Here is a 16,702-nt window from a genome sequence, read left to right as displayed (position 1 = left end):
CATAATGTGATATTTCTACTGTAATATTAACATTCTACAGCATTTCTTTGGATGGTAGGAAAAAAATTCACAATGGGGAAAATTCATTCATACCGTGTGTGTGACACCGCTAAAACCAATGGGTATGTGGACTTAGACCACAGATGAATTTGGTCCAGTGTGTATGGAATTTTGGAAGTCAAATGTGGGGAGAAGGACTTCTCTGATCAATTACATAATTTTCAGCCTGAGAGGAACTCTTAAAAGTATTCTCAGAACAGAAAAATGTCATTTCTTTTGTTAGCTTTCCATATGTTTCCTTGATACATTTTCTGCTTGGTGAAGATCTGTATTTGGAGAAGGGATTCATCCCCCTTTAGCCCATCCTCTCTTCTCCCTTGACCCAGAAATGATGTCACAGTGAATTTTCAAATAGCATTGCTTGCACTGCCATATGTACCCATTTCTCATGTACACTCAATTGTTACACATTGCAATGATTTGCTAGGGGATCCTTGAGGTTAACTTGTATAGAGGATTTGGTTTGCATAATTAATAAAAAAGAGGGCAGGGTAGGTAGAAAGCCCAGTGAGGCTCTAAATTCCCCACCCATACCTCCTAGTGCCCGGGCTGTGATTTCATTGGTATACGCTTCTAAGAGAAATCCCTGTGTTCCCTTAACCGATTTTTCTGGGGACACTTTACGTCAGATCTCACAATGTGCAAAATAGCTACTTGTCCAGAGCAGTGCTTGTTTTAGGCCTGACCCAAATCCCTCTGAAAGTGTTTCCATTGGCTTCAGTGGGCTTTGGATCAGGTCCTTTGAGCACACACAACTATACTTTGTGTGTGCACATATTGGTATTTTGTGGGTGCAGGTTAGGTACCAGTGTAAATCAGCACTCTACTGATGTCAATGTAAAATGTAAAACTGGTTTCAGAAGAGGGTTGGGCCCAGTGTGTCAAGTTCTGCCCTATGTTACACCCATGTAACCTCATTGAAGGCAACAGGGCTTCAAGACTGAAGATGAGGGAAGAATTTGGCCTAGTGTTTGAATAAATAGCTCATAATGCTGAATCTGTGACTTCACAGTCATGTTCGCAGCAGTAGACTGTCCCATCAAAGGATTATAACTTCACTGCAGGATGAGGTAGAAAGGAGAAATGAGGATGTGAAGAATAAAAGCTTTCTTCTAACTCAAACATCTTAATAAGAGGATGGATGGCAGAAAAGGACTGGCTCACTATCTTCATATTTCAAATGTGCTCTGCTGTCCAAGCCCCTTTTTAATGTAATTAGTGTGCAGATTCTTTTTCATTATGAGAACCAAACTGACCTCCAGAAACACTGTAGTATAATCAGTCACTTCAAAGCGTTCCTACATGTGCCACAGTTTTGGTCTCCAGTAGGTAAATGAGTGTGATTTGGTCTGGCTAGAATGAGCATTATTGCTGCGCACAATATGTGTGTGCCCTCAAAAGATCTCAGGCTTTCAAATGACTCTGCCGAGCAGGTGTCAGATGCCAGGTGACCTCTTTCTCCTCTTTCTCTCACTCCACTATGCTTGCACTGCACTGGAAAATCGAGAATTGCTTTGTATTGCTCAGAGTCATTCAGTACTACAGAAAGGGAATTCTACAAGGTTAGCGTAATGTTGCAATATGGTGCAAAAGTTCATTGCTGGAACATGATCTTTCTCCTCTTGTGAATTAAAGTCAAGCCCAGACTCTTGATGACATGGCTTTTCCGATGGATTTCTTTATAACTGGTACCTTCAAAATAGCCCCTTAAGAACTGGAATTCACACGGTAGGGAACAATCCAGTACTGATAGAGGAATTACTTAGCTGAACTAACTGATCGTTTCCAGCCTAACTTCTATAATATAGATTTTACTTTTGCATAGCTTCCCCTCTTTTGGAATCACATGTACAGTATGTAATGCTATCATCAAAGAGCCAAGACCTGGTTTTTGGCCTGCCTGGGTTGCACTTGGATCTCCTTGTAGGATCACTTAATTTTGGCAAAAGGAACTTGCTTGTAAGTCCGTCCCTTTTCCTTCTTTTTTTCCTGTCCTTTATCTACACAGATTGTAGGCTCTTTGGGTCAGGGATCTGTTGCCTTATGTATCTGTAAAATGTCTTACACATTTCCTAGTGATGTCTATTACTATGGTTACTATTACCCTGTCTTTCACTTTTCTTTAATGTTTCTATTCTTTCAAAGTGGACAGTTGAACAATGCCAACATGTTATATTTTGTACACTTCCTCATCTTGATTAAGAAACTGAAGTTTTGACAGATTAATATGATTTTCAAGATTTGTTTTATCAAAATGGTGCAGAATTCACCTTTAAATAATAGTTGTGCAGAGCTGACTAAAGAGCACTTTGTAAAGTTACAAATGTGAGGAGTCCACCTAGCAATCAGACTTTGCAGCAGACTCCCATTGGTTTCCCAGCTCTGGGCCCAATCTTGCATTTCTTAATGCACCCAAACTTGCACTCAAGTCAGTGCAGGATTGGGTCCTCTTTTTTAATAAACGAAATCAACAGTTTGACAACTCAATTAACCAGATGTTATTTCAACCTATTAGTGTTCAAGTTAACGAGCATCTGTCCTTCTTGTGAATAAGTTACCCTATATCTAGGATACATACCTATTGACATCATCTATACACTGCCCTCCATTGAGGCATGGCTGACTGGCACACTCATCAATGTTGATTTCACAGAGTTCACCTAGGAATCCAAGTGCACAGGAACAGAAATAGCTACCCAAAGTATCATGACAGGTTGCACCATTTAGACAAGGCTGTGACAAACACTCGTCAATTTCCAGCTCACAGTTTATACCTTTAAAAAAAAAAGTTTAGCAAAGTGTTAATTCTTCACGTTTTCTCTGGGAACACTTTAAATGTCATATTTATGTAAGCTTTCTTCAAGCAAGTATCTCTTTTAGAAAATAATTTGCCTCTTCAGTAGGTATTGCAGGTTACATTTTTGCAGATTTGGGGAAATTTACAGAAGACAGAACAGAACAGCTTTCATTCACAAGGAATAATTACAATCACATCTTATTATCTAAGTATTCACATGGAAACCAAACCCTTTAATTTTCAGATTACTTACACCATGTTACAATTACATTTGTATTTAATAGCATCTGTGAGGAACTAGTCACTTAAAGGGACTCTGTCAATACTGGTAGGCCTTACAGTTAGTTGAATTAATTGGAAGATTGTCTCATTGTGTTGGTCATTGCCCTTTGCAATTCATAAATATGCTAGTGTGTGAGATATCTTGTTGACAACTGAAGGGCTGTTACAATACAGTATTGTAACAGCCCCTCTGGGATGTTCTGTAAAGTTACCTCAACTCTGAAGTATGTTTACCCATATTCAGGATACCATGCAGGTTAAAAAAAAAAGTCTCTTCTATCTGTTCCAAGGGATGCTGGTATTATTTGCTAAGTAATGTTTTTCTTTTGAGCAGGAAATTCTCCTAAAATATCTTTTTAGCACCATTGCTTTCTTGTTAGCTAAATGGAGGGCAAGAGAGTCCACTGAAAACTGTGATTATGTCATCCAAATTTCACAACTCACATTTATTCAGTGGAGATATTGTAGCTGGCAGAACACTTGCAGTTGGCAGGTTAAAACCATCAGAAAAAATAATATTTATTATTTAAGAAAATTAAATTAAAAGTGCATAAAAATAAGAAAATCTGGCACCCAGAGCAACATCTACAAAGTGTTCCATTTGTTTGCAGAAAAATGAAATGCTTTCTTGCTCCTAACAGTAATTCAGAGAAAGCATATGTTTTTGCAGGGGGTGAGGAAGGTCAAAGTTCAAATCCAATTTGCTGTCTTGCTTGGTCTCATTCAGAATCCAGCCTTCATGGTCAAGACCTGTGTTATTAATTCTAACATAGTGACAGACTCCATTCCACATGAGAAATAAAATGTGTGTTAGAACAAGGTGTCCCTAAACACAACATGGTTTTACTTGTGGTGTAGATATGTCTTTTAAGATCTGTTAAATCAGACTATGGAATCTTCACGTAAAAATTAGGGCTCCTCCTCACATTTTTCAGGTACATAAAAACCCAACAACCTTGGGGCAGATATTGAGCCAGTGCAAATCAGAACTATGACAATTTACACTAGATAAAGATCCAGGCCATTTATTTTCAAATTACAAACTTTGCCTGTTTTAGTACTTGAAGTCTGCTCCTGCTCCCACAGTTTTGCCAGGCTAGATAATTGGTGTGCTGAGGCCGTGGGCTTATACCCAACACAACTGTGTTACTGTTACCTTGTCATTCTCCCTTCCTCACCGCTTGTTTGATCCACCTCCCTTGTCATATGATTTGACTGTATGCTCTTTGTCTTTTTGTATTAATTGTGGGTTCAGTGACTAGCACAGTGGGGTCCTGATTAAGATATCTGGGTACCACCACAGCACAATAATAACAATACTGAAATCTAAACTGAAGGCTAAACTTCTATTAATTTCAGTAGGAATAGGATTGGGCTTGTAGGCCCTGATTCTGAACCACTAAAATTATTGGGCATTTTGTGCCTTTGACTTCAGTAGCAGCAGGATCATGCCCTTAATGTATAGGATCACCTACCTATAATTCCAAAGTTCTCTCTCTTGCTGCTTGTGTGCACTGCTCATCTGTTGAAAACTGAAGCCAATGGGGGTTTTGTTGCTTGAGAATTGAGGCTGGGATTCTCAAAGGGGCCTTAGGAGACTTACGTGCCCAACTCCCTTTGGCATTCAGTGGGAGTTGGTCACCTAACTCCGTTAGGTACCTGAGTTCTTGTTGATTCATGGTATTCGGTGTCACCCAATACATTAGAGTTCTAGAAGGGGGCAGGTAGAGCATAAGGACTCAAGAGCAGAAACCATGTTCCATTCTCACTGACCCCTGGGAGAATGTTGCTTACATCTTAATTTAATGCGGCTGACCTCACCTTCTTTAATTAGGGTTAGACTGTGACCTGGATGCCTGCATGGGCACCTGGGAGGGAGATGCAATGTGTGCCCGGGGGTAAGAATCCTCGTGGGGGCTCTCCAGCAGCATACACCAGTGTAGCACTTACATCACCCTTGGAGAGGGCGTGCTGTGCTCCACCTTCCACACTTGCCCCTCCCTCGCCCTGCTCCCTTTCAGGCAGCCAATGCCAGTAGAGGCACTAGGATGGAGTGTGGTCTCTGCTCTTCAGCCACACTATGGCTGTCCTCTGCAAGAGGTGCAGCCTTGGGCTCTCTTCCCCATTACCTACTTATGCAGGAGCTTGAATTTAAAACAACAGCCTGGGGTAAAACAAATCTCTTCTTTGCTCATCAGTGACTGGAGTTCCGTTTGTCTTTCATTTGCCTCTTCAGTCCTGTTTTGTGGCAATGCTAAGATACAGAGGGTGCAGACACCTGGATTTGGGCTATTGCTCACCCTCATAAATTGTTGTGGCTCTGCACTCAGCCAGCTGATGGTGAGTTCATCCTTGTCGTTTTGGTTCTGTTCCTGATGCACAGTGCTCTGACCTTGTCTGCACTGAGGATTTCAGGGAAATCGCCTACGCATGCTCAACTACTGTTGCAACTTTGCTGGTGCTAGCAAGGGTAGGAGCTCTAAGTGAGTTCTGGTGACATAGGGATGATAACACCAGCAGCCTTTCTACTCCAGTGCTGCCACCCTTGCTAAGACCAGGACTAGAGCAATAGAAGGAGATTTCCCTCAGAATGGTCCCAGCCTTTGAGTTTCCATGTGCACTATTCTGCCTGCTGAGAATTAGAGTTTGTTGACTTTTGTTTTTGCTGAACTTTGAACTCGTGCTGAATTTGACTAACCCCAATGCCCGGTTAAACCTAAGTTTCACCACAAATATTTTTACAAAACAAATAAATTCCTTTTATTTAGGTCCATTTCAAAATCACATTTGACTCAATAGCTAGTGGTAGTAGTAATGACTAGGGCTTTGGTAGCACCTACTCAAGGATCTTGAAATGCCGCCTCAGCCTGATCCTCCGCTATTAAAGTCAATACAAGCAGGATTGCAACCTCTCAGCCTGAATGACTCAAGCTTTATCCAGGGTCACACCAAAAGTTCATGACACTGCCCAGAACAGAAGCCAGGCCTGTGCTGCTATGACAAGACTGTGTTTTATAGCCTCTGCAAACATCATACAAATACTGCCCATAGAATTCTAATTCCCTCCACAAATCTACTTTCTGCTTTTTTTTCTTTAGTTCCAGAAGGGCTGTATGCTTCATTTTAGCTATGATAGGTATTGTCTGCATTCATCTTGCTGGAAGCAGCAGTGAGAATAGTGCAGTGCTCTGACCTTCAGCTGCTTATCTCCTTGCTATTTGCTCACAGACAAAATAGCAGTGTCTTTGTACTGTATTCAAATTTGTGGCATTTGAGAGCTCCACAGACAGGCACATACAATATGAATCAAATCACTTTCAACAAGTATCCTGCTTGTAATTATCAACCCTAACAGCACGCCTTATATCATGACTTGAGAGCTCATTAATATTTCTTATATGATGGGAAACTCCCATGGGAAAAAAAATTGTTGCTAGAGATATGATTCTGAAAAGGACCAGAATGTTACAGTGCCGCCAGGCACAGAGGGAAAAAAATTAATGTAGGGTCAGGAGATGGCAACATTTGCAATATAAAGACAATGCATTTTAAAACATTATTTTTTGTGTGTACTAAGGAGTAATTCAGACATTTTAGAAGCTTGATTAGAAAACCAAAAATAGTCCTTGGACAAATGATCTGTCTTGTCATAGTCCCCTGTTTGCCAAGATAGCTTTGAAAAGCTTTCTATAGCCTCCATCAATGGTCAGATTTAAAACCAGGTTGTAGAACATACAAAATTCCAGATCTGAACATACCCAAACCTTGGAAAAGTTTGGTTCCAGACTCATGCCCAGATCTGCCAAAAGAATCAGTGAAATACATAGCATCCGCACCACTTAGGCTTTGTCTACACTGCAGAGTTTTGTCACCAAAAAGAAGCTTTTGGCAACGAAACAGTGGAGGTGGACACAGTGCAATGCCACTTTTGGTGACAAAACTCTTCAGTTTCAGACAAAATAAAACCACCTTGACAAGAGGCATAAAGCTTTTTACGGCAAACTTAAAGCGACAAAGTGTCAGTGTAGATGCTGCCGTTCGTTATATCACCATAACTGGCCTCCCCTAGTATCCCACAATGCCTGCCATTACCACTCTGCTCACTGTTTTGAACTCAGCTGCCCTGCAGGCATGCCCCTTCCCCTTTCAAAGCTCTGGGATGTTCTGACAGCTGAGCTTGCCTCTCAGCTCCTGCAACAAAGACCAAATCATTAATGTGGAATCCTCCTGTTCTCCCCTGCACTAGGAACACTGCGGCAGGCAGGCAGGCAGGCAGGCAGGCAGGCAGGCAGGCAGGCGTGTGTGTGTGTGTGTGTGTGTGAGTGTGAGAGAGAGAGAGAGAGAGAGAGACTGCTGTGCTGTGCAGAGCCAGGGAGAGAGGTGGGGGCTAATGTCGGGGGTGTCCCCCTTCTTCTGCCTCATGACTGGTTCCTTCCAGCATCTGTCTGAATTTAGAGTGACAGACTTACTCTCCCCCAACACACACTCGGTCTCTTTCACATACACACTCCCCCCACTCTCACACATACTCCCCCAACACACACTCTGTTTCTGTCTCTTCCCCCCCTGCACACACACTCCCTGTCACGCACTCCCTCCCCTCCCCCCCACACACACTTTGGTGGAAAAGCAGCTGGCAATCTAGTAGGACGCCCATAGAATGATGGGATTGAGAAGCCTGCATCATGTGATGCTGTACCTGCCCCATAGCCAGGGCCAGCTCCAGGCACCAGCAAACCAAGCAGGTGCTTGGGGTGGCACATTTTCAGGGGCGGCATTCCAGCCAGCCTCTTTTTTTTTTTTTTTTTTTTTTTTTGCGCTTGGGCGGCAAAAGCCTAGAGCCAGCCCTGGCAGCAGCAGCGCGTCCTGCACCGTGGGCGCCCTGGGGCCGTTCCAGTTCGCGTTGGGGAGCAGCGCCCACACCTTATGGCTGGGCGGGCTCTGAGCGCGGGACACTTAGGCTGGGGGCCGTCCCTCAGGGCACACAGAACTGCCTGCAGGTGCCACAGGGTGGCCGCCCCCCAGTGCCGCAGCCGGGGCTGGGTGAAGCAGCCCGAGCCATCCAGGGACTGCAGCAGGGTGGCCAGGAGCAGCAGCAGCAGCAGCGGGGCCACAGAGGGCAGGGTGCTGCCGTGCGGGGCCCGCGTCCCGCTCTCCGGGGCTCCGCTCCCTCTGGGGCTGCCCTGCCCCGGCTCCTCAGCCCCCTGCCGGGGTGGTCCCCCGGCTCTGTCCTCCCCGGTCCTGGCCGGTCCTGGAGGCGGGAGTCCCGGCTGGAGGGACCCTGGGCTGTGGCGTGGCCCGGGAGCCCCGCTGCTTACCCTGGGAGCCCCGCTGCTTACCCCAACCCTGCCAGCGCTGGACTGGCTGGAGGCGAGGGGGGAGTGGGCGGAGTCAGCGCTGGTGGGGGGAAGCCTGGGGCGGCAGGGAGTGTGGGTGGGGTGGGGAGGAGAGCCCAGCGCTGGGATGGCAGGAAGTGCGGGTGGGGTGAGGTGGGGGGGAGAGCCCAGAGTTGGGACGACAAGGGGTGCAGTTCGGGTGGGGGGGAGAGCCCAGAGTTGGGGTGGCAGGAGGTGCGGGTCGGGTGAGGGGGGAGAGCCCAGGGTTGGAGCAACAGGGGGTGCGGGTCAGGTGGGGGGAGAGCCCAGGGTTGGGGCGGCAGGGGGTGCGGGTGGGGTGGGGGGAAGCCAAAAATTTTTTTGCTTGGGGCGGCAAAAAACCTAGAGCTGACCCTGCCCATAGCCTTAGTCTCTGCACTAAATCTTAATTTACCTAATCTTGTATTCCTATCATACATAGACCTCCCCATTGACTTAAATGGAGACCCTGCTCTGCACAACTACAGGAAGGCACAAAAGCTCCCTTTTCCACAGATGATGATAATGATTATTATTATTATTTATACAGTTTCCTAAATTGTATAAGGCAGGATGTCCAAGATGTTCTATTCCTCCATCAGTATTAATAGTCAACATCTGACATTTAATAAGGGTTTTATTCATTGTGGTGGGGTGGACTAGGCCCAGAGGTCCCCTGCTGGAGGCCACAGTGCCCTGCCACACCCGTCCCAGAAAAGGAGCAGTGGCGCTAAGTCCTCCAAGAGGCCTAGAAAGACTGCACAGGAAGCAGCCAATCAGGAGGTGACACTATAAGGGGCTAGCCAATCAGAGGGTTGCAGGCTAGCATAAAAGAAGCAGCAGTGAAGACCAGAGTCAGTTACTTGCTGGAGTCAAAGGAGTGTAGTTTGTGTTCCTGGCTGGCCAAAGGGAACTGTAGCACTATGGACAGCTCAGTGCTGGCAGGGACCAGAGCAGTAAGAAAGGGCTCTTGGCTGGCTGCTGGGCCTGAACATAGACGCATTTTGAGGTAAGGGTGAAGCATTGGCGAAGCGGCCCAGGGAACTGAAAGCAGTTTAGTTAAAAGGACATGGCCCTGGGTGGCTGCTATTCTTAGGGTCCCTGGGCTGGCACCTAGAGTAGGGGGTAGGCCACTACTGGCTCAATACCAGGACTGAGACTGTTTAAAGACTGTAGACACACCCAGCCAGGAGGGGGCACTTGGGTACCATGCTGTTATATTTAGACACCACATAATGTACCTTGGTTTAAATCTGTCATGTTTCTTATAATACATTTCTATTTCTAACTTTCTAACACTTATTCAATCAATGCTCAGACTTCCAATATAGAAGCAAATATTTATAAGCCTCTAAAACTAAACATGCACATTTGATTTCCCAGCTCTTGCATATGCAAAACTCAGTAGTACAAGTGTAAACTATATTTGCAGATGCACATTGAGTGCTTATGTGAAACTACCCAATTTGAGAATTTAAACCTTGGCATCAGAAATGGTGGACTGTAACTTTAGAAGCCATTTCTGCACATTTGATGCATAAGGTCCAGAGAAAAATATTTTCATATACTTAAAATATGTGTAGTTTTTTTTTAATTATTGGACTATATAAGAATCCTGTTTGGCTTGTAAATGAGAATTTCCCAGCTAGTGGCCATAGTATATTTTAAAGCACTGTTATAATATGAAAGGTTGCCCTACAGAAATAGCATTGTGGGGTTCCATGTCTGAATCAATTACTTATCATATTTACTTGTTTAATAATGCTGATGATCATGGCATCCAGGTTATTCTCCAGTAGCTGTGTTACTGCAGTATTAATAGCAATAAAAGGTGATTTCCTCCCCCCCCTTCATTTAAAGTAAAGAGCTATGTCTGAAAATTCGTGGGGTAAAAAAAGCTGGCATTTTTACAGTTACTTTGCAGAGTAGAAACATACATTTTTAATTTCTGTATCATTTAACAATTAAAATTGCCTACATTGACATATCTGGCCAAATTATGCTGTCAATCATTCCACATGTATCCAGGCTTAACTCTTTGGAGTTACTCCAGATTTATACTGGGGTAACTGAAAGCAACCTGTTGATACTGTTTATCCATAGATACAAAGAATGTTTTGTAATATCTGTACAGAACCTAGTACAATGGATAGGTACAAACTGAATTGAATTAAATAAAATGAGAGGTTCTCAATTGGTTGTAAATAACTTCCAGTTTTAAAATAACTATGTATTTACAGATCATGTACATGATACACTGAGTGATATGTACACTTTGATTAAGAGTATTTTCCCCAAACCTTTAGGCTGCTTGTGTTAAACTCTGCATGACTTGGTTGCTGACTTAATTAGGCCAACAACAAATGCAGCACGTTTGTAAAATTCTGTATTACAGCTGGAGATATCATAATAAATCAGAATAAACCTTGAAAATGGGATCTTTCAATACAGTTGTAGTAGTAAATGCTTACACTGGTGGTTTAAAATGTTCTTTAAAAACATATGGGTACATAAAATAACTAGGGTTATTATCAGAGGTTGTTGAAGTATATTCTAAAAATATGATAGGTCATGTCTTCAATGTATGCAAAACAACACTATTCTGAGGCTTCATTGCTTCAATTAGCCACTGATTTTTGCGTATGTGAGGAGTGTAGTATTAGGGCCTACAACTGGAACTATCTCCTAAGGTTTTGTGGTAATGTTCATTTCATCCAGATACAGCAAGGAACTCCTCCATGGTTGCTGCCCTATGAATAATTGAACTTGTAAAAAATGTGTTTGCAGAACTATGTCTAGTGATCATAAATCTGCCAGAGCTCATTAACAGCTTGCTCCAAACAGTGGAAACAATGTGACAAAATGAAACTAGTGCAAAAGTCTCACTTCAACCAGATTTAAAATATCAGGCCAGAGGACAGCCTGATTAACACAAGAACATTGGGTTTGCTACATTGGGTTATGCCTTTGGTTCATTAACTCCAGTGACCAGGTCTTTCAGAAAGAAACTCCTGTCCCACTTCAATGTATCTACCCAACGTGATATGCTATACATTGTGGGGCTGACATCCAGAAGCATGATATTTAAGAACAAGAAAGGAAAGGTGTGTACCTGTTTTACTGTATTTAGGGCAGCATTGCAGTTAAAAGACAATTGAAATAAAACCGCACCAACAGAAACCTCCATTCATATTGTACAGGCCTAACCCATAAAAGAAAAGACATTCAGCCCTTGATCCAGCAAATCATTTAAGCCCGTGCCTAACTTCAATTCGGACTACTCGAGTGCACTGAAATGATTGGGATGGCTCACATGTTTTAAGTTAATCACATGCATAAGTGCTCTGCAGAACCAGGCCCATTATTAATCCTGTTCTTAGCTAATTAAAAAAATGAACACAAATATTCACCTGCATGCACAGCCCCAGTGAGGAGAGAGGGAGCACGGAAGATGATAAATGTTTAGTGGGGCTTTATAAAGCATCACAGCTGGATGCTCAGAGTTAGGCACCTAAGTCCCTATTTAAGTACATAAATCAGCTGATTTTTTTTTTCAGAGGTGCTGAGTGCTCCCGTTCTGACTTCAGTGGGAGCTGTATGGATTCTCAGCACCTCCAACTGGATCAGGTCACTTAGCCAGGTGCCTGACAACAGGCACCCACATTTAGAAACTTTGGTCTTTAAATTACATTTTGCTCAAGCATGGCAGGGGTGAAAGAATGGTCAGACATTATAAACTGACTTGTATGGAGGAGTACAACTGCTCTGTGCTGGATGGATTATGTCAGCCCTCCTGTAGCATACCGTATCTCCCTGTGTAAGTCTCTTACCTTCTAGTGACTGGCTTGAAAAGTGGATCCTGCCTCTCGTACTACTGAAAATTAAGAGAACTCTTGTCTCAAACAGAGGAGTTCTATGTCTTTGGAGCAGTTGGTCGTTATCCATACTGCACATATATCTATATTTGCTAGCAATCATAGTGTCAATACATGTGTGCAATCACAGATCAATACAAGTGGATAACTTAGTGCATCATAGTTGCAATGCCCTGATACAACAGGGAAGGAGGATGGAGTTTTAAAAAGCTACTCTAAATACCGGCATGGCATGTCCACTACTGCTGGAAATACTACATCAGTGCAAAAAGGCAGAGTGAAGAAGGTAAGGACTTAGTTTTGGGCTTGCAATAATATCCTCGCATTGTGTTAAATTCATCTCACGTATAATTCTACCGTAGTAAATGGAATTGCACCTAGGATGAATTTGGCCTATTAGATCTATTTTATCTGTTGCCAAGTGCAATCAAAATGGCCTTTTCCGTTGTCTCTGAATAGCATTTATTTTTGGAACTGCAGTATACATATTTGATAATTTACACTTAAATGTTTGCCTATTGGCAATAGGAGATTGGTTTCAGCTGTGTGCAGTAAGAAAATAACTGTGACCGGCCATCAGCAAGGAGCAGACTCTTATACCATGCTCTGTTTGCTTAAGTGAAATGAAAGTATAATTTAGTACAATGGAGAAATATTGCATTTTGCTAGCATATCCAGCAAAGGTTTGACAAACCAATTGAGCTTCATTATTTAACAGCTGTATGACATGTCTTGTACATAATTTCACACATGCAGTGCATTATCGTAGTAAAATAGAGATTTCATGCTAAATTTTCCATTCTTCAGCTCTTCAGACAGTCTAACCTCTCCCATTTGTGTAAGAATTGTGAGAGATTTCTCAGCTATTTTAGGAATTGCATGCAACATACCAATCACACAAAGTAGCAGTGATAGCCCATGAAACTGGTAGCAACTAAACCCAGTAACTCCAGCATTTTGGTTAACATTACTGCTGTAGATTTACTGTGCATTCTCCACCTATGTATCAAAAGTTATAACCTCTTTAACATCCTAGGGAAATGAGATGAGGTTGGATGACTTCCCACTGTGATTCATGGTGTCAGGCCAGGATAATAACAGTTGGCAAGATCCTCTGACAGAGTAAATGAGGATTTTTATTACCAGTGGGGACACCTCAGGGCTTTCATCCAATAATCCCTCTGGCTTATGCGTTTAACACAACTCACAGCAAGGTGCAGAAAATAACAAAAACGGCTTCTGATAAATCATTTGGTTAAGTAGGCTTTAAAAGCTGGTAGTTTAGTGCTGAAGGAACAGTCAACTACTCCTTTTATAGAATTATTATTAGCCTCATTGCTGCTGGAAGCCATGCCTGAGCTGTACATCAAAACAGTGCAATTTCTTATGCTTTGTACATGAGACCTCTTTTCCTTCCTTGGCTTCCAACTCTTTCCTCCACCTCTTAACTCTTTTATTGTACTGATTGCAAGGGGAGAGGGTCCAAGAGCTAGGCTGCAGCCTGAGCCTGAATGCCTACACCACAATTAAACAGCCCCTTAGCCTGAGCCCTGTGAGCCTGAGCCTACTGGCACGGGCCAGTCACAGGTTTTTAATTGCAGCATAGACATACCATCAGAATGATAGTCCCTGGTTTTGGGGAGAGCAGAGACTTAGTCTGGGAAACAGCAGAGCTCTGAGATGAAAGGAGTGACTCCAGCAGAGTGCGCTTCCTCCAACAATCTGTGTTGCTCTAATTTTTCACTTCTCTCCCTTTTTTTTTGTCTTCCTCCCCCCTCCCCCAGCATATCCTCTTTGCTTCAAGCAGATCTCCTTTGCTATAGATCCAGCCCTGGATCGAGCTAACAGCACAGGTTAAACAAATACAGCTTCCTGAGTACAACAGGAGGTCTGGGTCAAGTCTGATCATTTCAGAGTAGCCATGCTGCTTGCTAATAGGTTTTTTCCTTCTTCCTCCTCTTCAGCTTTCCCCTAGTTCTGTAGTTTTCTCATCCCTTGGCCTGGGCTGAGACACCCACTGGTAGCAGCAGGGTGGCAGGAAGGCAACAAGCTTCCTTCAAATAACATTCTCTGTGCACATGAAGGATATTAACTGAGGCCTGGCTTCCAAATGAATTCTGTGTCAGCAATAGAAATCTGCTTTTACCTTCTGACTTCTCCCTTGTGGAGTTTTTTGGATGGGGGTTTTAAACCACATCTTTTATTTCTTATTCATTTGAATCGCTTGAAGCAACTATTATAATTTTTTATACTGTCTAGTGTTCTCCGCCCCCGCCCCCCCCCAACCTCACTACAGATTAGCCACTAAAACTTGTTGGCTACTTTTTTTTTTTCTCTTTAAAAGCTCGATAGTGCTAACCCTCCCCCCATGCCATCCAAGAACAGAGTTCTGCATTCTGTGAGACTGTTTATTACACACAATCAGAATGCCGACTAAAGCAATGACCTGGAACCATGAAAGTGCTTCCCCATAGAGTGAATTACATGATAAGAAAAAAAATCACTTGATTATTTAAGGGGACACATTCCTGAAAAATGTGACTGTATGTAATGGCATTACTTCAAAATGCTGTGCTGGAACCCAATAGTAGTGGTTTTGGTTTTGGTTTTTCTTGTGGCTTTATCTAACTCCATGTAGTCTTTAAGATGTCAAACGAAATCCAATTAAATAATAAAGGAGTTCATAGATTTTAGTTTTTCAATAACATTAACCATAAAGCCAAATTATTCAGGCACTGGAGCTACATGGCAAATACAAAAAAAAGTGTGTTCAGACACTGTGCGTTTTGTAGACCCTATGAATGCACATTTTTGTTTTGTAGGTTCAAAATGGAAGGATGAAAGTTTGGCTCTAAATATCTATTTTTCTTCCAAGGTAAAAAATTTTCCCCTAGTCCTTCAGAGAGAACTTCTTCTAGCTTGATGCTTTATCACAGTGATCTTCCTTTTAGACCTATGTAATCATCTATCATAGTTTTAAGGCACTTAACCCACACTTAGGTGCTATGACACCAGGGCAATATCTGATCAAGAGGGCCCATTGTTAATAGTCTTAACTCTGAGATGCCAGCAAAGGCTGAGTAAGCTGCCTCTCCAACACTCTTAACCAACAGCAGCTTGAAGAATGAGGAACTGGACATGGGTAATGAATCTAGATCTCTTGCATGGCTGAATGTAATGCTAACTACCATTTGGACAAATGTCCATGCTTCTGAAGTGCACTCTCTAAATATAAAATGACTGCATCACTTAAAAGGTCAGCCTGACTACTTATGAGAGGAGAGTGAAAAATGCATTTTAGAATACGTTGGACCCACTGAACTACTGTTCCCAGTTTCCATGCTGGAGGGAACTTTCTGAGCTTTGTGTTCCATTCAGAATCTTTACCAGGGTTTTGAGGAAGGGTGTTTGACTGGGGAGTCAGCCACATAACAGGCTGCAGGTGCTTGGCTGAGAAGTGGTGCAGGAAAATGAGTGGTAGGGGAAACTGTTGGATTGAGTATGTGCCATCAGTATGTTGCATAGACTAAGAGACCATAGAAAGAAACTAGAAGTAAACAATATGAAGGGTAAAGTCATGTACAGTGCAGTACATAAGAGTGATTGACTGAAAAATCAAGTGGACATGGAGGTCCAATAAAGTGGAGAAGGAGAAAGGATTTTGAGCTGGAAAGGCAGGGCCGCCCAGAGGAAGGGGCAAGTGGGGCAAATTGCCCTGGGCCCTGCAGGGGCCCCAACGAGAATGTTGGAGACTCCCCTCCGCCTTCCCCCATCCTCTGGTGCCTCAGCGCGCCGTGTCCAGGAGCTGCCCTGGACAGCACTGCAGCAGCATGGCTCGAGCGGGGCCTGAGGTCCTCCCACTCGGAGCCGCGTGGTAAGGGTGCAGGGCTGCGAGCTCCGGCGGCCCGAGTGGCAGGAGCTCCTGGACGTGGCTTGCTGAGGCTCTGGGAGAGGGGGGAGGTGGCATGGTAAGCCTAGGGTTACCATATCTCATAAATAAAAAAAGAGGACCCTCCACGGGCCATGGCCCCGCCCATTTCCGCACCCCTAGCCCCGCCCCAACTCCGCCCCTTCCCCCACCCTAACTCCGCCCCCTCCTCCCTCCCACTCCCAGCCAGGGGGAAAGGGCTGCCCCAGTGCTACCAGCTTCACGGTTTGCCGGGCAGCCCCCAGACCCTGCGCCCCCGGCCGGCGCTTCCCCAGCGCAGCTGGAGCCTGGGAGGGGAAGCGCCCAGCCGGGGGCGCAGGGTCTGGAGGCTGCCCAGCAAACCGTGAAGCTGGTAGCGCTCGGGCTTTGGGCAGCCCCTATGCCTCCGGACCCTGCGCCCCCAGCC

At 44.0% G+C, this 16,702-nt stretch overlaps 1 protein-coding gene across 1 annotated transcript in view; it reads right to left on the bottom strand.

The window, feature by feature from the left end:
- Positions 1-16,702, bottom strand: part of CRB1 (crumbs cell polarity complex component 1) — a 151,611-nt gene that overhangs the window by 128,773 nt on the left and 6,136 nt on the right. The window contains exon 2 of the mRNA XM_034778351.1: positions 2,639-2,834. Within this exon, the coding sequence (XP_034634242.1) occupies positions 2,639-2,834 (196 nt within the window). The remainder of the gene's footprint in view (positions 1-2,638; positions 2,835-16,702) is intronic.

The sequence above is a fragment of the Trachemys scripta genome, chromosome 8, assembly GCF_013100865.1.
Source record: "Trachemys scripta elegans isolate TJP31775 chromosome 8, CAS_Tse_1.0, whole genome shotgun sequence".
Taxonomy (NCBI): domain Eukaryota; kingdom Metazoa; phylum Chordata; order Testudines; family Emydidae; genus Trachemys; species Trachemys scripta.
This window is presented reverse-complemented; position numbering and strand designations above follow the sequence as displayed.